The 21,111-nt window shown below is 39.1% G+C and overlaps 3 protein-coding genes across 5 annotated transcripts in view; 2 read left to right on the top strand and 1 right to left on the bottom strand.

Moving 5' to 3' along the window:
* The first annotated feature begins 1,965 nt into the window (after positions 1–1,965).
* On the top strand, positions 1,966–20,998 carry LOC134814504 (uncharacterized). Of its 3 annotated transcripts, none has more exons than XM_063822652.1 (13): positions 1,966–2,120; positions 3,190–3,293; positions 4,088–4,151; positions 4,293–4,345; positions 4,685–4,804; positions 17,946–18,076; positions 18,216–18,319; positions 18,703–18,852; positions 19,062–19,186; positions 19,346–19,607; positions 19,750–19,850; positions 20,009–20,179; positions 20,390–20,998. In XM_063822652.1, the coding sequence occupies exons 1-13, from the start codon at positions 2,084–2,086 to the stop codon at positions 20,501–20,503; spliced, it is 1,536 nt and encodes a 511-aa protein (XP_063678722.1). In that variant the 5' UTR covers positions 1,966–2,083; the 3' UTR covers positions 20,504–20,998. The 3 variants fall into 3 exon arrangements, with proteins under 3 accessions (XP_063678722.1, XP_063678723.1, XP_063678721.1); XM_063822653.1 differs by lacking the exon at positions 1,966–2,120 and adding an exon at positions 2,536–2,606; XM_063822651.1 differs by lacking the exon at positions 1,966–2,120 and having other exon boundaries at positions 3,121–3,293.
* Positions 5,962–7,539, bottom strand: LOC134814284 (uncharacterized). The gene is made up of 2 exons (XM_063822370.1): positions 6,407–7,539; positions 5,962–6,078 (listed from the first exon to the last, which is right to left on the bottom strand). The coding sequence occupies exons 1-2, from the start codon at positions 7,446–7,448 to the stop codon at positions 5,984–5,986; spliced, it is 1,137 nt and encodes a 378-aa protein (XP_063678440.1). The 5' UTR covers positions 7,449–7,539; the 3' UTR covers positions 5,962–5,983.
* The window catches only part of LOC134814506 (cyclin-L1-like), a 97,403-nt gene continuing 88,364 nt past the window's right edge, over positions 12,073–21,111 (top strand). Inside the window, exon 1 of the mRNA XM_063822654.1 lies at positions 12,073–12,082. The gene's annotated coding sequence lies outside the window, so the exon portion shown is untranslated. The remainder of the gene's footprint in view (positions 12,083–21,111) is intronic.

Below are 21,111 nucleotides of genomic sequence, written 5' to 3'. Positions count from 1 at the left end.
GTGGCTAATGTTCAGAACTTCTGAACGTGCTAGGTTAATAGATGTCAAAATTAAGCCACTATCGTCGAAAACGCTATTATTTTTGTTTACCAATATCCTCAAACTCAAATGAACGTGTCCATTTAAGCAACTAGACATCTGTGAGCACATCCTCTTGCTACTTGCTCAGTTAGTTGTAGGTTTACAATTATGATAAGTAATTAATTACTAATTATATTTGTAATTGTAAACCGACCGTATCATCTGAAAATCAGCCAAATTTTCTCACAAGTTGGCTACATCTTGGTAATGTGTATTGTAACAAGGCCGTTCTGGCATAGGCCCCTAACCGTCCTTCTTCCGCTCTGGGAGATAAGATACGTCGAGCAAATCCAAGGTTGTAGAATATTTATTACCGTCACTGAGGCCCTTATGTTATTGTTAGTGTTACTGGTCACGTAGCCAGGGTGGTTAGGGTTCGTTCACAGCCGAGCGGGAGGGGGTTTCCAAATGATTACGCTAGTGTAATTTTTTGCGATTATTTCATTCATTAACCCGTTGTGATAGCTTTCAATAAATAAATGGAACATGTAATAGATCTATTACTATCTATAGTAATAAAATTGGGTCTTGATTACGGGGGGGGGGGGGGGGGGGCCGGGGGGTCAAACCTTGATTACGTAATATAGGGGGGGGGGGGGGGTTCGGTCTTGATTACGGTTGATTACGGAGGGGGGGGGGGGGGGTAAAAATTGTCAAAATATTGATTACGTAATATGTGAACGACCCCATATACTGAAATTATCATTCTATTCTAAGAACCTTTAAGAAATTTAATATTCCTAAACACTAAAGGTTCTTGGAATCGAATATTTCGAATATTCGATTCCAAGAATACCTGAATACCACTGACTATTGCTTTTGCATAAAACTTTTAGTTTGTTAATCCGTTGTTAATCACGCGTTATCCAGTGAAAAATAATGTATTCCCAAAAGAATATGCAATCATGCCTTGTGTTACGTTGAGACCTTAGCACAATTTTTTATTTTTAATAATATTCAGCGGCTAAGTTAATGATTTAAGTATTGAATTATAATTTACTTGTGATTATTTGGAGATCTGATACCACCATTTCTATTCTAATCAGAAGATTTTCATTAAATTAAAGCCACGTTTGATAGTGTTTAGTGCGCTCCACCAATTATAAACTAATTAGATTGAGATCTTATATCTTCCCATTCTAAACTATGAATATTTCGGTACACAATCTAATGGTTTTACTGTTTAGATAAGGATTGTTCAAATATTTCGTAAGCTAGCTTAGGGATTTCAGATTTGTAAAACTAACTTCTATTGCAATTTCTACACAATTGACAATATAATGTAAACTTATGCTTAAAGTGGGGAAGGGGATCTGAAATGGCCAAAAATAACTTTTGAAATAGCTTGTAATACGTATATGCGAACGATTCCTTATGGCTTTATAAATATAGCTACTGGACTAGATTGGCTAGCATATTTATCAGGAAGCATCGCTTCCAAACATCATGTCCACTGCGCGCATTATGCATTAACATAGAGTCTTTAACATTACCCATTTATAAGGCACCAGCAACCTGAACAATAGACCTACTACAATGTACATTTGTACATACTAACATGTTTTACTTCTAGTTGTATGACATAATGAGAATATGCTATCTTATATAATACTGATCGAGACTTTTACATCTGACAATATATCTAGTATCTGTTGAACTTGATAAATATCTTGTACTATTTCTGCTAGTGCTAGTTAAACCATCAAATGATTAGGGGACCGGACAATGGACATGTGAAATATTTCTGCAAAATTCTCAAAATGGTATAATCAACCTTACCATGTGGGCTCACACTCGCTGTTTGTACTGGTTGGTTTAGATTCTATACAATGAAATGCAGATCTAGATCTCCACTTTGGTAAATAGTCTGCAACAATGTATTGCGTCTTTAAACGTGAGTGTGCATTGGATTGTGCTGGTATTTGGAAGTGCAGCACAGACTAGACATAAATAAATTTGTTGGTAGCGCTTAAAACTTGTGTTGTATTCTTGTTTCAGTCTGATGTTCTGCACTTCGTTCTTTAAATCTATCTTCAAAGGTAGGGACCATGTTATAGTTGTTGAGAATGTGTGTTTGATCATTTCTTTAGTTGACCTTCGATCTTTTATAAAAAATCTTCTTACATATCTTCTCTTTTGCGATTCTTGATTACTGGCAGACTGCCAGCTGTACGTGTAACCAGCTCCGTTACCATTCTATACAATTAGAAGGCGTCTGAACCAGGAATACATTGAAACATAACCCAGTAATGTTTTTGTGAATTGTGTTTTTGCAACTGAAAGTACAAATGAACCTGGCAAAGATTCCTTTGAGTAGAAATATGAGTCCTGAACTTGCTGGCCTTCGAAAAACCGTACCGTACTTCCGGAGTTTCGTAGTCTGGCCCCGGTTTCCAAAATACATTTTCTCGGCGCTATGCAGGAAGAAAAATTGCTCGCTTCCTTTTCCTTCTGGTTTCGTCATTTCGTTAAAAGCTTATGTTGCGGTTTCCACTCTGTTGACGAGAAATATCATTTTATACCAGGTATTCATGAGAAATAGTGGTTAACTTAGAGGTCGTTCACATATTACGTAATCACTGAGGGGGTTTCTAAATGATTACGCTAGTGTAATCTTAACCCTAACAGAATGGATGTGAAGAATTGATTAAGGAGGGGGGGGTGGTAAGAATTGTCCAAAAAGTGATTACTTGGAATGTGAACGATCCCTTACTGACCTGTAATGAACTTACAGTAAACTTTATAAGTACTACTGGTGGGGAGGTGGGGTGGTTAAAATTAAATAGTTAGCTTCAAGCACCGACCAATGAAATTCATTTATCAATTTACGATCAAGATTGCTAGTTTGACTTATAAGCTTTAAATGAATTGTTATCTAATCTCTCTTTGTGTTTGTGAAAACGTAGTAAAACTTGGCAGCCTTACTTCTCACGTATCACAGCCTCTACTCTGAAACCTTATCCCTTCTATTCTTATCCTTATCAAGCTGTAACATACCTTGTACCTGTTGTTTTAAGTATTTTACCTATAACAGTGCAATACTGACTGAATATTTGATTGTCGTTATGTTTCCTTTGCTGCTTTTACTGACGGTCAGTTCCACACTAGGCTGTGATCTTAGTAGTAACACGGGCATTGGAATAATGGATTATTCGAGCATGGAGTGGTTGAACTCTATTATCTCATCTTGGTACTACGTTAACAACGACCAGGTCAGTTTCTTGTGAACAACACTTAACAACACTTTACAACACTTAACAACACTTAACAACACTTAACAACACTGTACTGAACAACACTTAACAACACTTAACAACACTTAACAACACTTAACAACACTTTACAACACTGAACAACACTGTACTGAACAACACTTAACAACACTTAACAACACTTTACAACACTGAACAACACTGTACAACACTGTACTGAACAACACTTAACAACACTTAACAACACTTAACAACACTTAACAACACTTTACAACACTGAACAACACTGTACTGAACAACACTTAACAACACTTAACAACACTTAACAACACTTTACAACACTGAACAACACTGTACTGAACAACACTTAACAACACTTAACAACACTTAACAACACTTTACAACACTGAACAACACTGTACTGAACAACACTTAACAACACTTAATAACACTTAACAACACTTAATAACACTTAACAACACTTAACAACACTTAATAACACTTAACAACACTTAAAAACACTTAATAACACTTAAAAACACTTAACAACACTTAACAACACTTAACAACACTTAACAACACTTAACAACACTGAACAACACTGTACAACACTTAACAACACTTAACAACAAAATATTTCGACATTCACCTTCGTCCTTCAATCGCACACCGCACTTAAGAAAAACCTCTTTATACAATAGAGCTATCTTTTTTTGAGCCACGTCAAAGGTGGCTGATCTAATCTTCCTCATTCCTCAATTATCGCATGTTTCTGATAATATTATCTTTGTCAGGTTCACGAGCTCGTAAAGACGGTTCTAGAGAAAGAACTGAACAATCTTACACCAGACATCATTGGTAATACGTTAGTCATTATACGCTCAACTTAACATTACCTTCATCTAAATTAATGTTTACTTTTCCATCGAATCTTTAAAAGGGATTTCGATATGTAATTTTTGGTTGAAATATTATGGTATTTACTACTTTTCTTTTCAGAAAAAATCTCTTTAGAAGAATGTACATTTGGATCAGACACTCCGCAAATAAAGGTTTGTTCTTTACTCAGAAACAAATTATCTGGCAGAGTAGTAGATAAGTGGAGATGTTTTCAAGGATGTAAAGTAAAATACCTTTTTAGATCCTCTACCCACGCCATCCCCAATCGCTAGCAATCTTTCACGTGGCTATTGAGTAGAAATAACACTATTTCTAAACCACTCCTTCTAAGCTTGATAACGTAATATGTGAAGTGTGCACGATCTCTAACACGATCTCTAACACGATCTCTAACACGATCTCTAACACGAACTATAACACGATCTCTAACATGATCTCTAACGCGATCTCTAACGCGATCTCTAATACGATCTCTAACACGCACTTAATAGGGTATAAAGACCAGGGTAGTAGAGATGCCTTGTTTGAAAGCTGGAAAACAACAGAAAGTTGTTATTGATCTGATCCTCTCAATTGACGCTCCAGACTTTGAGTTCAGACTGGCTGTCAAGGTGAGTGTTGTCGGTCATTAGATAATTAATTAGTTTAATAAAGTTACAAACTTGCCCTATGTGCGGCGACGAAAAAGAGACTGTATAACACTTTCTTGGACAGTGCCCGGCTATTGCCCAAATAAGAGGGCAATATTTCCGGGACTATAGCACCTCCAGCGTTCAATTAATGTCCGTTCAAATAGGGTCCGATAAAATAGTAATCAGCTACACACATATCTACGCATATGTAGGGAAACACACTAAAATTAATGGAAATATTTACCGGACTTTATTATTCACGGACCTTAATGCCACAGACATTATTATTACGGACATAATTATTCACGCTAAGGTCTTCAGCGTGAACGTTATGTCCGTGATAATTATGACCCATAACTCATAAGGTATTCTAATTAGTGATATCAAAACGTTTCAAACTTAGCTTTGTGTCCAGTAGAAGTTGGATTGTAGTACAAACTTTATGAAATATACTTCCATTTAAATTTATTCTGGTGTTAATTTGGTTGACAGATTTTAAAATGTACGCTGGTCATCCAAATGTTAAATTTGTAAAACGTTTCTATTTTGGCATTCACAATAAGTCAGTTAAATATGTATGGCATTATAAGACACAATTATACTAAAAGTTTGGTTCCGGCCTGAGAATGCATCACAAAAAAAGGATAAGGCAAAATGGAAAATTGATAATTTCAAGTTTCAAAATAGACTGTTTCCTGAACCGAAATTTCACAGATTTGACGGGACTTTTGTCCTGAGAGCAATTAGTCAGTTACCTATAAATGATATGAGACCCAATCGTGGTACTGGAAGCTAAATTCCGGACAGAGACAAGATAAAATTTCCTGGACCGAAATATCACAGATTTTCTAAATTTTTGTTTGGTGAACAATATGTTTATTAAGTCTTTAAGTATAACTAGGGAGGTAGAAAGCTAGAAATGAAACATCAAATTAGAGATTGTGATTTAAATCACTAAAATGTAAGTTAATACCGGCAAGAATTAGCACCTGATTTAAAAATAGGTTAAGTTAGAAAAAAGTCGAACGACACATTTTAATTTTAGATTAGTACACAAATAAATTTGAAAGAATTCGCTTGATTTGACATTTGATAATTAAAATATTTAATAAGTCAGTGTGGTAAGTACTTAACTTACATTGTCTCAGTAGCAAGGCTTTATGATAGTTCTTCGCAGTGGTCGATCTGATCGTCGTCCAGATCTTTTATCAGCTCGATTACCTTGTCGGTAATCGTCATCCCAAACAGTCGATCTGAATAAGAGGAGAAGTTAGAACACGTTCATAAATAAACGATGATAAATATTTGATTCAGCATATTGGTATAATGATCATTGATCATAGAGTTTTTGGTATCACAAGAATTTTTCGTACTGAACGTATCGTGTGCTGGTAAAGTATAATTATGAACTTCTGTCAAACATAATGAACAAATGTGTAATATGTATTTTACCGGTTACTTAGTATCAAATTCAAACATATTATAAAATAATTTTCTTTAAAAGATATACATTTCAATTGCGACACAATATGATAAAAACGTTGACTAATTAATGTGAATATTAATTGCATCTAGTCTTACTGCTAATGGAATCCCATGTCGAAGTGAGTTGTTGGTAGAGAGTGCGAGTGAAGGTTTTATTAAAGTACTCGGGCGAATAAAACATATCCCACTTTGTCAAATTCCCTTTCTTTAGCGCACATTTAGACTCCGTGAGATTCCTCAGTTCCAAATTTGTTTCTTGCAGGTCACTCCTCGTTTCATTCAACTCCCCTTCTGTTGCTACTAGTTCCTCCTGGGTTGAGTCGAAGCGTTCTTGTACCCCAACTAGTTCCTCCTGAACTTTGAGTAGATCTGTCCTCGTTTTGTTTAAGGATAGTTCCAGAGAACTCTTTTCTGCCACGGCCAATTCCAGCTTTTTCCCTAGTTCAACGAATGCAGGACATCTAGTGTCTGCGTCCAACACAGCACCAGTTCGGCTCAGTTTGAGAATATCTCCCCACTTTCTTATCCGGTACTCCTCCAACTGCTCAGGAATCTCTGCACAAAATCCAGCTGAAGACAGGGCAGCTACTTCTGTAGCCGTCAGTTCTTTAGAGTACATATTAAAGTTAAAAAGCATGCCTCCGAATTGGTGCCCGCTGCTGCCTGGTCCATAACTCCCCAAGGTTAATGCTCCGCCTGTCTGCAGCCTTCTCCCGGAAGGTGTTGTCTGGGTCCCTACTTGTTGCCCGTTCACGTACACTCGGAAGGTTCTAGAAGTAAGGCTCCAGGTTGAGCAGTACAAATACCAAGTATTGGCAGTGGGGGTGAACTTGCTGGTCAGTCTACCGTCCAGGGAGCTGGAACCGAACAGTCGGTTGTATTGCCCACTGTCTGTCATGAATAACTCGGAACCTTTATACGCAAACGGGCATGGGTTAATTCCAGAATGGAACTTGCGGATCCACACACAAACAGAAAACTTTTCTGTCAGTGAGTTAACGTTGGGACTGTAAGATATGTAAGTATTTCTATCATAAGCAAACTTAAGAGCTGTATCGCTCCTGGTGCCGCTGGCTGCGGTAGTAAACCCTGGACATACAACTAATGCCAATAACACGGAGAAGATAAAACGGAACATTTTAACTTCGCTGAGATATTAATCTACTAAATATTACTGGACTGATCTGGATAGCTAGTCAGATCCTTTCCTGTACTGGTCCATTATTCCTGGAACATTAAAAATATATTGTATAAGATATAGTCTATAGATTGAATATACTGTTTAGTATGAACAACAAAATGTTTGTGAGACGTCTAAACTCATAATTTGTTACTTTGTAAAAGAGTTCCATGATCATGAATCTGTCAGAGTCGATGACAATCAAGGAATTTTTTTTGTACTGCCTCAGTATGAACTACGACCATCTAAATTATGATAATTTCGAGCTAGTTAGCGACAACTATAGCGCTGGATGGCGCTAGCTGTCGCGTTTACACTATCGCAAAAGAACCCATTTTAGTTTCAAATCAATTTTATTAACAATAAAACTTTGGTAATTTCCGTTCCTTAATAATAATATTAGCACCTCGGTGAACTGAACTCTGTTGACCAACTGTTTAAATAAGTCGCATACTAATTTTTCTTGCCTACACCCGTCAGCATTTTATACGAAAAACTTACTAGTCGTACTGATCAACTCAAGGCGTACTCAAAACGAACAAATATTAGTTCAAAGTTTAGTACTAAATTATAAATGATATGGTTTATTAGGCATAACTGTGGTCAATTTACTACCGCCCTCATCAGATACAAATTTCAATCGTGGCAGTGCAATTGTTTCATATTGTAATTTGTAGCTCAAACTTGGCTCTCCTTCAAAGTTTTATCTATGTTGGTTTTGTACCCGTAAACTCTTAATAACTTTTACGTCTTTGTTTTTTGGAGTCAGTCGATACTTTCCCTCATCACATCATGTCCTAATACCACCTAGTCATAATAATAAAATAGTATATAGTACTATTATAATAGGGTACTATAATTAGTACTATTATAGGGTCACTAAGGTGGAGTTTGTTGGCATACCACCATTAATATTATTGTACATTAACTAATTATATCCATTCAATTGGTCTCGACGTGATGATCAGGGACAGTCTACACTTATAGTTATACTGATAGCTTCAAAAGTTTGAGCTGGAATATTGAACAATTGAACCATTGAATTGTGGGTATGGGAGCGTTCACATATTATGACGTCGGCAGCTGAGGGGAAGGGCAGGTTTGGAGATGCTGAACGGGGGGCCGGGGGGTCTGAGCCTTGCAGAAATGTAACGTGAATTTTGGCAACATTTTTTGGTTCAAATCAATTTTATTAACAATAAAACTTCGCAAATTTCCTTAATATTAGTACTTCGATGAACTTAACTCTGTTGACCAACTGTTCATATCAGTCGCATACTAATTTTTCCTGCCTACACCCGTCAGCATTTCTATACCCCCTCGCTGGCTGACGGGAGGGGGGTAAGTATTAAGTAAGGGGGTTAAGGATGCAAGGGGGTCTGGAGAATGCTGACGTCTTTAGGGGGGGGGGGGGGGGGTCACTCAATGTTGCACCTTTTTCAAACCACATTTTTTTAGCAAGAGCTGCTGGCAGGCTATAACATACATTTAAAACTGTAATATTTGAATCGTTTTTAAAACCGTGTTTGAAAATGATCTCCAATGCTAAATTGCTCAGCTAGGCCTTTTGCACGGCGAAATGTTCTCCATTAATACTCATCTGGAATTTGGACAGGATGCTGCTCTCGGCGGTCCTGTCATAATAAGTTTAAACTTTAAACTTTTTACAGGCATACATATATATAATATTAATATATATACATATATATTGTAAGTCAAACCTGCCCAAGCTAGAGAGCTATGGCAGGGTCAGCTCAGGAAAAGCCCGGACCAAAACACACTGAACCGACTAGGTATATAAAATAACAATATGTAACCAATAAAAAATATAATAAAGGTATATAGATAATCGTCGGCCGGGTGGTGTAGTGGTAACACGATCGCCTCCCAAGCAGAAGGCCCGGGTTCAAATTCGGTCGGATGCAAGTCGGCCAGTTACCAAGCTGTGATTTGGTACAGCTTTCGGGGGGGGGGCCTTCCACAGGCCGAAGAGTATGAAGTTCCTGTATGTTGGGAGTTCTCCTCTTCCTCTTTATTGGGGGAGGGCTAGGACTGATGCGGGCCTATCTTGACTTCTTTAGATCGGTATAATGGTTCATGTGGACGTTATGTCCTGTGTATTAATTAATGGGTTACGGGAATCTTTTATACAAATTGCAAGTCATTATTGCAAAACGACCTATGAGAGATAAGACCTTAGTGAATCTAGAAGGATCGGTGTGAGTGGTATTGGAACATCTCCCCCTATAGTCATCAGCATTAGCTGATAGAAAAACGGGGTCCGTCAGCTAGGCTAAAGTAACTGACTATTAGAGTCAGCCTGACTCTATGGTACTGGTTGCTAAGCACCGTGCTGGCGGCCAAGCAGAGAAAAGGTATGCTTTGAACCGCTTATTGTATCAGCTAAGGAGGTAAAAAGCAGTCTAGATACTTCGCAGTAACGGTAAATTAAAATATAAGTTAAATATCGGAAAAGCAAGGGTGTGGAATAAACCTATTTTAATGATGAAATTTTCGAACACGTTTTTCCTTGATAGTTCGTAGGCTTGGCATCTGGATAGGAAGTGTTCTGTAGAATTTATTTGCTCTTCGCATTTGTTGCAGATGTTGGTAGGTTCATTACTTACTGGGTGGCGCTCAGCCTGTCATTCTGCTAAATCTCTATTCAAATTCTCTATTCTATGATTACATTTTTTTTTTTGAACATTTAAAATATAATTTGGAACATTACAGTAACGTTATTCAAATCTCAAACAGAAAAAAGTATATTTCAAAGCTTTGTGTTTTGATCATATGATTATGGGTGTATAGTGATTTTGATTGCATAAATTTGATTGGGCAGTGATGGTGAGTGAGAAGATGATGGGAGTGCCAGCCAGTAACTCTGTCAAATGAACAGCCCACTGAGGAGTGGGTGAGCGCAAACGCGAGAACGGCAGAGAGGGTGGCATAAAACGGAATACACGGCCACAGAAAAGACACAGAAACTAAACCGTGCGCGGTAAGTTAGACAGTGTCTGAGAGCTAGTGTTGCCCGGCAGGAGGCCAAAAGAGGTGCCGTGGTGAACTGTGGAGGCAAAGTTCGAAAGCAAGGCGAAGCAACTCAAACTGATGATGAAGAGGTAGACTGAACGGGAAGTGAAGAAAAAGGAAAAGGAAGGATCCAGCTGAGGTCTGGCTCATGTCAGGAAGTGATGAAAAGCTCACAGACAAAATCATCCGTGGCTGTCTACCCCGTACGTAGGCAGTGTCCGAGATTTCAGGCATCAGGATACACTGAATCAGTGCAGAGCTGATTACGACCAGGGTCCTCACGGATACCCCGCCTCGGAGGTCGAGCCAATGCCCTGCTTTCGATACTTATGTCTACTGGTGGAACCTTCATATTTTCTCTACTAGCAGTCACTGTAACCCTATCACTCGGAAGGCCCCACAGCTCCTACATGGACGCACGGCCTGGAGCCCATGTAGGGATAAAAGTGAACGCAAGCCTTCCATCACATCCATCACAGATTCAAAGCTGGGAGGAAAAAAGGGAGGAGAGGAAAAAAGAAAAAAGAATACAAAAATAGAAAACTGAGAAAGGAAACTAATTATCTGCTTTCAGACTGTCTTTGAAGTTGAGGGTTAGTCTGTAGATCTTGTTAATGGTGCTGGTTGAGAGTTTGATCAAACTTACGTCCTCATCACTGGGAGTATCCTTGCAATCAGACTGCGACATGAACGTGGAGGCAAGATTGAAGCTACCATTACCAACATTGTTGAGTAGGTTTCCACTGTGATTTTGAAATTTGTCCCTAGGACCCTTCCCTAGGGGGCAGAAATGGAGCATATGATTCTCGTCCTCGATGAATAGCTGGTTGGTGTTAAGCTCGCAATAGTTGCAGGTCCTTTCATCAATTGGAGTTTGGTCATATCTCCCTCTTTCAATTCTAAGGTGATGCGAACTGGACCGAATCTGTGTGGTTGCCCTTCTGTCCTGAAAAGACCTAGCATAGGTTAGATATGGCTCCCATGCAAATTCTGTTTTGACTTCACTGTAGAATGATAGTTTTCTAGAATCTTTCACAAGAGAACCCCAGGAATCGCGGAACTGTTTTTTCAGGTTCTCTGTGATTAATTCAGGGCTGCAGGAGTCTGCGAGTGAGGTTGCGTTCAACAGCGACGATGAATTCCTTTCAAGAAGGTCGATGTTGTTGAATGATTTGATGATTGATTCGATGCCTACAAACCATGACAATTTGAGGTTAATTTGCTCAGTCATTGCAGCTTTGACTAGTTGTGTAGAGGGGAGGCTCATAACTCTTTTGAAATATTTAGTACTCAGTTTCAACATTTCAATAATGATTGGGTATGAGCCAGTTTCTCCCCAGGCTGTAGCATTGACTGCTCTTCTGTTTATACCAAGAAGGTATTTTAGGTGTCGTAGATGCACTTGCTCAAGTTGCTGTTTAGCGATGTGAGAGACCGCATGATCAAGATTGTGAAACTTGCTGAAGCTAGAGAGGACCTTATTGACGGTGGGTAGAACCGGGGCCCAAACTTGACAGCCGTAAAGTAGAATTGGCTTAACAAGGGTGTTAAATAATTTGTTAAGGCAGGATGCATCAACGAATCTCCGGTCTATAGTGCTTCTCAAGCTGAAGTAAGCTCCAAGTCCTTTACGGTATAGAGAGTCAGTTGCTTGCCGAAATTTCCCTGTGCTGCTTATAATAATCCCAAGATAGCAGTAGCTGGAGACCATCTCGATATCTCTTTCGTGAATGGAAGGACGCCAATTTGGAATGTCTGGTCCTTTGCCATTGAAGACCATGAATTTGGTTTTGGAGATATTGATTTCCAGACCCCATTCGTTACAGTAGTCCCCAATAATCGTAAGCAACTTTTGGAGAGACTCAGGATCTAGGCCGAGGATTACTAGATCATCAGCCCACGCTAGGTGAGTCACTGAAAGTCCAGCGAGTGTCGGACAGTTTGCAGTAGCTTCGTTAAGGAGGTCAGAAAGCTTTTTAAAGTAAACTTTGAAAAACTCAGGGCTAAGTGGGTGTCCTTGTTCAGTTCCTTTAAGGATCTTGAATGCTTCACTTATTTTGCCATTCATCTTGATATGACCTTCTGATTTGCTGTACATGTCTTTGATGATGTCGTAGTAGCCACCATTGACACCATAGCACGCTAGTTTGAACATGAGAGCTTGTCTGCAGACAAGATCGAAAGCTTTGCGAAGATCAATGAACACTGCATATATTTTACTTTTGACTTTCTTGTATTTTTCTATAGTGGACATCAGCGTAAATATATGGTCATTGCATTGACTTCCTTTGGTAAAGCCTGCTTGGTTGGGTGGATCAGGATGTGAGATTTGGCGGTGATTAACGAGCCGAGATAGCAGCATCGTAGAGAGCAGTTTTCCGATACAGCTACAGACAGCTATCGCTCTATAGTTGTCAGGGTTCCTGATGCACCCTTTTTTGTGAATTGGTGTGATCACACTTTTGCTCCAGAGGTAGACTCCTGTCTCCAGGCACAAATTGAAGAGTTTGAGGAGGAGCGACTTCATATTCATGCTCAGACCCCGGAGCATTTCGTTGCTGATGTGGTCAAAAGAAGATGCTTTGCCCGATTTGAGTTCGCCTAGCGCAGCGTTCAGCTCATCCGATGTAAATGGGCTGTTCAGTGACTCATTAGGGGCAGATCCCTCGGATAGGGCGTTGGCTTCTTCGAGGAGAGCTCTTTTAGTGAGAGAGTCTACGGTTGGATGATTGTCAGAATATAGCTCAGAGTAGAACTGATGGAAAGAGTTGAGTTGCTCCGTTTCAGTTTGGACTTCTTCCTTCTTGTAGTTCTTAAGCTTCTTGAAATCTCTCCAGGATATAGTTTTACCGTTTTTAATCTTCTTGTTAAGACTATTGAAGAAGTCATCCCTTTTCTTATTGACAATCTTTCGATATCCTTTAGAGTTGGCACGATGCCGTGTTTTGATTCTCTGGTTATCAGGATTATTGTCGACAATTTTTTATTGACCGTTTGAAAAGGCGTCGTGCAGTGTGACACTTGCCGTCAAACCATGAGGCGAACTTAGGTTTTGGATTCTTAGTTTGTTTAGAGATATCGAACTCTTTTTTAGCGACATCGTTTATGAGTTCTGTAATCTGCCTATTCAGTGCTTCAACTGCCTCATGGGTTTTTGGAGTGGATTCGACATCTTTGGTCAGTTGGGAGATTCTTTGAATGAACTCAGGCTGTTCAAATGATTTTGTGAAGTTGGCTAAACCCTCTTCTGTGATCTTGTATCGAAAGGGAGCTTCCTCGTAGATACTGGTGGGAGCTTGACTATTCCTTTGAGGGGCCCTTCGTCTATGCCAAAGGCTGAGTAAGATTGGATTGTGATCGGAGAACAGAGTGTGCTCACCCACTGAGAGGCTCTTGACACGGTGAAGAAAGGATGTTGATGCAATGAAGTAGTCCACTACGCTGTTTCCGTTCCACTTGTAGCATGTGTATTTTCCAGCAGAGTCACCGATGGTACGTCCATTAAGGATCAGGAGGTTTTGTGATCCACAGAGGTCAAGCAAAAGGTTTTTGTGTCTATTGGTAATTTTGTCCTGGCTGTTCCTATTTTGAGATATAGGTGCCACGTCAGGTATAACCATGAAGTCGGAAGACCTGCCAGTTTCTGGAAAGAGCTCGAATTCGTCCGCTCTGTCATACATATGAAAATCTGGAGCTACTCCTATCCTGGCATTAAGGTCACCAAGAAGTAATAGCTCATCACTGGGGTTATTCTTGATGCTGGCTATTTTTTCCTGAAGGGCATCAAAGTTTGCCTCGGAGCAGTTAGTGCGGTTTTTCTGTTTGCTATTTGTAGGTGGGATGTAGCTATTGACAACAAAGGTGTTGAGATTGCTGTCGGGATCAGTGATTTTAACAATGACAATATTCATTGTATGGTCCGCAGTGAGTGTGCATTTATCCAGAGAGCAATATTCCACAATTGTGTTCCTAACCAAAGTGGTTACTCCTCCTCCTTTACCTGATTTGCGGATGTCACTATAGGATTTGTATCCTTTCAGGGAAACTTCGCATCCGGTTTCTCGGAGGCAGATTATATCATTTGGACTGATGATTTTGACAAATTCGGGATCCTCAACTTTGTTTCCGAGCAAGCCATGAATGTTTGCCACATTCCAGGAAATTATACCGTTAACGATGTTCATCAGTCAGGTATAGAAGATGAGAGAGGCAAGAGGAGAGGAGGAAAGAAGAAGAGAACTCGGAAGACTTGGAGGAGCTGAGAATGAGAGACTAGAATTCAAGTACGGTCCCTGCTAAATGTACTATTGAGACTTGTCTTGAAGTTTCCCATGATTACTCTGATACCTCTGTCATTTAGATGAGGTTGATCTGGGACAAACAGATAGTCGTGTGGGATATCCGATCCCCCCGGGTAGAAGTTGTTGTTTCTGTTTTCTCTTGATCTCATCCAGAAATCAGCCTTTTCACTGTCATCTTTAAGATTTCTGATTGCCTCTGTGATGAGTCGACTATTTTTACCCCATTCCTCTCCAGGATGGTCGCGCAGAAAGGGGTGAGAGATGAATATTTGGCAGTGTTGTGAGGTCTGTCTAAGGATCTTTTCAGTAGACTTGATTAATGATCCCACCACAATATCAGCCTTGTTGCCTTCCAGGATGTCCCGAGTACCAAGGTGAATGTACACTGCATCTGGATTGAGGTTTGAGATCTCTTCTACTGTTCGTTCGAGGCACGAGTCAAGTTCTTTCAAACTTGGCCTGTATATTACAGAGACATTGTACCTCTTTGGAAACTCGTCAGGTTTAAAGCTTCGCATGGTCGAGTCACAGAGGAGAACAATTTTCTGTTGGCGCTGTACTGGGTTACTCGCTCTTTTGGATCTCCCTGTGCTGCGAGGAGTTGTTGCACTTTCTTTTGTGATTATCTTGCCTTTTTGTCTGGGTTCTAAGTCTTCTCTCCTGTAGGAAGACCGTCCCTGATTAGGTGACAGCCCGGGGATGTCACTGTTAGTCCGTGTGTCAGCTGGTGACCTGGGGATATGTCTCACATAGCTTTGGCTAACATTTGGAGCTGGGTCTGCCTGGTTGTTTCTGAAATTTGAGGCAGAGATGATTTCATGGATTTCATTGATTTTTTCATTCTCTTCCCTTTTGAAGACACTCTGACTCCAAACTTCCAGATCTTTCTTTACAGACATAGTATCTTTGAGGGTTTGTGTGAGCCCTTTCAGACCTATTTCAGATTTCTCCAGGAGCATGCTGGTGTCTTGGGTAGCTTTTGACAGATTTTTCAGTAGATCTGCGCCACTTGAGCATTTTGTTGCTACCTGGCAGCTCCCGGTTGATTTGGTTGCAGGGGTCATCTCAGTTATCGTGAGTTTTAGCTCTTTAATCTCGGTTTTTATTTCGGTAAGAATAGAGCTGATTGACACATTAGACCTTTCCATCACTTCCAGTCTATTCTGCACATCACTGAGTTGCTCAGATGTAGCAGCGGAGAGATTATTAGGGTTCTTCAGGTGTTGAGTGATTCTCTTTTTCCTGATTTTTGAGCTTCCTTCACTACTCAGTTTGAGGAATCCGAGTTCCTTTGTGAGTTCGTTTTCTGTAACTGATTCGAGTGATTTGATGTAAGTTTCAAGTCCTTGAAAACTTAGTCCAGAGGTGGTGTCAGCTAGTCCTCTTTTCCTCTTTGTTTTGGACTTCTGCTGGGTAGAGGAGTTTTTGTCCAGCTGCGATCTTAGGAAGTCCTTAGCGTTGGGCAGTGAGCTAGTAAAACAGAATTCGTTAGGAGACACAGCGATGTTTGGAACTGGGGCAGTTTCGGAGAGTGGTGGTTCAGGGGAGTAAGAGAAGAGATCTCCACTTGTGTCCCGTGACTGTTCGGTGTCCCTAGTTAGGTATCTACCTAGTCTCTGTCTTAATAGAGCTACAGCACCATTGTTTTCCTGGTTGCATGCAGCAAGCTCCTCCTTCGCGTCTTTCAGTTTCATCTTAGTTAATATCACACTTACAGCAGCATAGCTGGGGGGTGAGTAAGGGTCTGCTAAGAGAGTTTCTGTTCTAGTTTTCATATCATTCAGAGAGTCGCTACTAGATGTGGGTTGATCCATGGCATCCAGTATCAGAGTAAAGTCAGCTAGGGTAAGCTTATCCAATATTTGTTGGTATATATGTACTTGGCCCATTCTGAAGCTTAGAGTATTACAGAATCTGGATGCTCTGATGCTCTCATTGGGAATGTCTTCACTGTCCCATGACAACGTGCCGTTAGGGTCTATTTTTGAGCGAAAGAAGACAAGTCTGAAAGAAGTTCTTGCATCGGTTCTTTTAGAGTTATCAAGTCCAACCCCTGACCGGACCTGGTGACGTTTGAGTGCATATGAACATCTTACTATATATAAAGCGAGACGATATATATATGTGTATATATCCGTGCCATTTTACTGACACCACGGCATCAACTTTAACGCGACTTTCCGCAAAAACCGTAAAACATATACAACTGAAACTTTTTTGACTGGGTCAAATGCTTTAATGGCCTTCAAATCAGCATGAAAAAATAAAAAATTGGCCAAGGAATAATAATTTTAGTGCCCAAAATTTGGACTCTCAAGTGGTGTCAAAAACGCGAATTAAATAGATAATAATTATTTTAGTCTCTCGAGTCTTGACACCACTTTAGGGTTAAACGGGTTCCTGCTAGTAAATATAATAGCCTGGGGTCCCCAGGTTAATTCATTACATATCTTGTATTTGGAAGTATATCTGAATTATGTCTTGATCGAGTGATCTTGGCTCTGGGTTCCTCTTTGTGGGGGCCAGGGGGCTGCTGAGTGGCGTCTTCTCTCTAGGAGGTTTGGACGCTTCCGACGGTGTCATGGTGGTGTTCACTTCCAGGTTATGAACATTTGAGTCCCATATCAGCATATGGTGAAACTGAATCTCTCTAGAATTTATAATTCTGTAAGGTTGGCATTAATACATTAATGTTATTAATTATTTCAATCAAGTCAGCTTTAATTTGGTGTACGTCTTCGTCCGGACGACACACTCCTGTTAGACCTTCAATACTTACCATCATCCTAGATTACACATTCTGATTCCACCAGCATCCTCCCATAGGACTGACATACCCAGAGGTAGGCAAAGCGTCCACATGCTATCCTTTCGTGGGCCACCCAGGCACAGCCTCTCCACAAAAAAACTTAGAAAATTAAAAATTAAATCTACCCGTAGTAGTGGATCTAGTATTAAATGGATTTAGTAGTGAATTTAGTATTAGTGGATTTACTAAATAATCTAGTATAAGTGAATCTAGTATTAATTCTACTCGTATAGTTCTAGTATTAATTCTACTCGTAGTAGTGGATTTTCAATCATCTCCCTGAGTAATAGTAGTTATAATTTGTATTTTCAGGTGCCCATGTTAACGCTAAGAGCTGCTGTACAGAAACTGAGTTTTATGGGGAATCTGAGAATCACTGTACTCTTCTCTGACCAAGTGTCATTCCCAGGGATTCAGAACCTTTGTATCACATTTACTGATAGGTTAGATGTTGCTAAAAGATATTTATATCACTAGTATTCAATGTCCATTCAAAATATCATTTTTAAACTATCACTAATATTATTATTCATATTTACCAGATGATTTAAGAATTAACTCTTATATTTCCTTTCATATCAGGCCAGAGCTTGGATTTAATGTGGAATTACTGGATGCGATAGATATCGACGCTTTTGGAATTGACAAATTAATATCGGACGTTATTGAGGATGTTCTGTCTAAACGTGAGCTGCCTTCTCAACTATTTATAATCATATGAAAAACATATCAGTTAGTCATAGTAATAGATAAGATGAATCACTAATATTTTGAGGAGAAGAAAATACGAACCTAAATAATAATCAGGACTGAATAATTAATCTCTCAGAGCTTAATAATAATCAGGACTGAATAATTAATCTCTCAGAGCTTAATAATAATAATAACCAGAACTGAATAAGTAATCTCTCAGAGCTAAATAATAACCAGGACTGAATAAGTAATCTCTCAGAGCTTAATAATAATCAGGACTGAATAATTAACCTCTAAGAGCTTAATAATAATCAGGACTAAATAGTTAATCCCTCAGAGCTTAATAATAATCAGGACTGAATAAGTAATCTCTCAGAGCTGGTTTACCCTGGTAGACTATACGTGGACGTGTCTAAAGTGGGTGCGAGGGGAGGGGTGGACGTGGTCATGATGCCCAGGATGTCGGACCAGCACCCTGGTGTTGTTACCACCAAGGTCCAAGTCAGCAGAATCACTAGAACTACAGGTTAGTCAGCAGAATCACTAGAACTACAGGTTATACTCCTTCTTGGTTACATTGTCTGATGGTTATTCTTCGCTTTTGTACTTCTGTTGCTACTCATGAATTCTGAGCAAACTTTGGCCCTTTTTTTGTTCGTGACACTTTCTAATCATTGCAAATAAAAGCCCTTGGAAATTAATCAAGCGAAACTATTAATACGGAACACCCCTCAGAAACAACGGATATAGAGATATCCGCTAAACTTGGCAATGAGGAGGAGAAGAAGTCGATTGAACTGATGATTGACGATCAGATTATGAACCACAACTTCCTCATCAGCGACTTTGATGCACAGGATGTGAGTTAAACTGAATAATAACCTTCTTCTTCGCAGTCTTCCTCACGTTAGGTTAACTTCACCCTCACGTGACGTCACATTCTCCCCCACATGACGTCACACTATCCAACACGTGACTTTATTCTTACCGCCCTACTATCCTAATGTGTTTACCCTCAGCTGCTAGTGAAAGCCTGGGAGAGTCGTCTGATATTCAAGGACATACAGTACGGTTCCGTTAAAGTGGACCTGGCTGACATGGAGTTCACACTGCCCAGTGTCACAGAAACTTTCTCTAACGAGGATAAGAATGTAAAGGTGACCGTGGAGGTGAAAGCGTATCTGTTACCACTGATAGCACTGGTTCAGAAGGGGGTCCAAGTTGAGGACTATCAGACCAAGTTTAATGTAGGATGCTCGGCACCTCCTGATCTTAACACTGGTAAAAATTTAGTGAACTCATATTCATGGGTTCACTACATGAATATGAGTTGCAATGCATCTGGTACACCCCACTTGCAAACAATCGTACCTTTTTAAGCTCATTAATATTCTCTTAAACTCTCTAATCTCATACACCACAGGGGTGCTGTATGTACATATTCACCGGGCAGCTGGTATTCCTAAAACTGACGACAATTCAAAAGCAGATCCTTTTGTAACCGTGTACTACAATGGCAAAGAGGTTATAAAATGTATTATATGATTATTTTACTGATTACTATGAACGTAATTAATGAAATAGAATAAACTTTTACTTCTCCTCCATGAACTTTTACTTCCCCTGAAAATTCCTACCAAGCTATCTGAATTTAGATAAATAATGATTAACACTGTTCCCAGATATTTAAAACTAAGGAAGTGTCTAACTCGGACTCCCCGATATTTAACGAATGGACTGAGCTACTGACTGAGTCGTTTGTCGGATCTGAACTGACTTACAAGTTGGACGATAACGATGTTTGGCCAAACAGTAACGATCCTATCGGAGCTACTTCCATGAAACTTACCAAGGTTAATAATAACACATACTGATAACACATACTGATAACACATACTGATAACACATACTGATAACACATACTGATAACACATACTGATAACACATACTGATAACACATACTGATAACACATACTGATAACACATACTTTAAAATTCAAATCTCATACTTCTTAAAAAATTAAACATTTATTTTTAATTTAATTTAAATTCGCTAACTTCAGGAGGATGTAAGAAAGGTGAACACAGCACTTAAACTGGATACGCAGAGAAAAGACGCAACAGAAGACATTTTGCTTTATGTCTCAGTGGTTTTCCGTCCTGTTCCTCTTGTTTAACTTTAGTTAAACTTCTATTATTTTCAGATCTTCAGACTTTTCAGCTAAATTATCAATAAGTTAAACGGTCGTATTGTCGTCAAGTTTTATTAATTTTTCCAAATTTAGTCATGAAATAAGTTCAGATTTCTTTTGTCGCAGCAACATATTACACTTTTCTTTATTTTCCTTGCTTTTCGACTATGAACTGTTTTATTTTCCTATGATTGTGATTGGTATCTCCATTCGACTTCGCGTGATCAGATTAATTCGTCGCAGTGTACCTTATCTTACATTTAATTAGTTACTTAAGCTTCAGTACAACTCAAACTTTAATTTTAAAATGTAATTAAACTGTTGTTTCTTTTTCTTATTTAAAATGTTTTATCTTTTCTGTAACTTGTACTCTTGTAGTTGAGGGGTTATCATTGCATGTATTATTGATAGTTAACGAAATAACTTTTCCGCTTGAATAATGAATCTTTGGTATTTAAAGTTTTAATGCAATTAATTTGATTTTATTGCGAATTTTTGATTGAATTCGATTTTGATATATATGTTAGAATGTTCAGCAAAATGTGAAAGACTATGATATGTTGAGTCCGTACACAAATAAAAATCTGTTATCA

Source organism: Bolinopsis microptera, chromosome 4, assembly GCF_026151205.1.
Source record: "Bolinopsis microptera isolate Bmic1 chromosome 4, MBARI_Bmic_1.0, whole genome shotgun sequence".
Classification (NCBI taxonomy): domain Eukaryota; kingdom Metazoa; phylum Ctenophora; class Tentaculata; order Lobata; family Bolinopsidae; genus Bolinopsis; species Bolinopsis microptera.
Note: the sequence above shows the minus strand (reverse complement) of the source record. Positions and strands in the feature narration are given on the sequence as shown.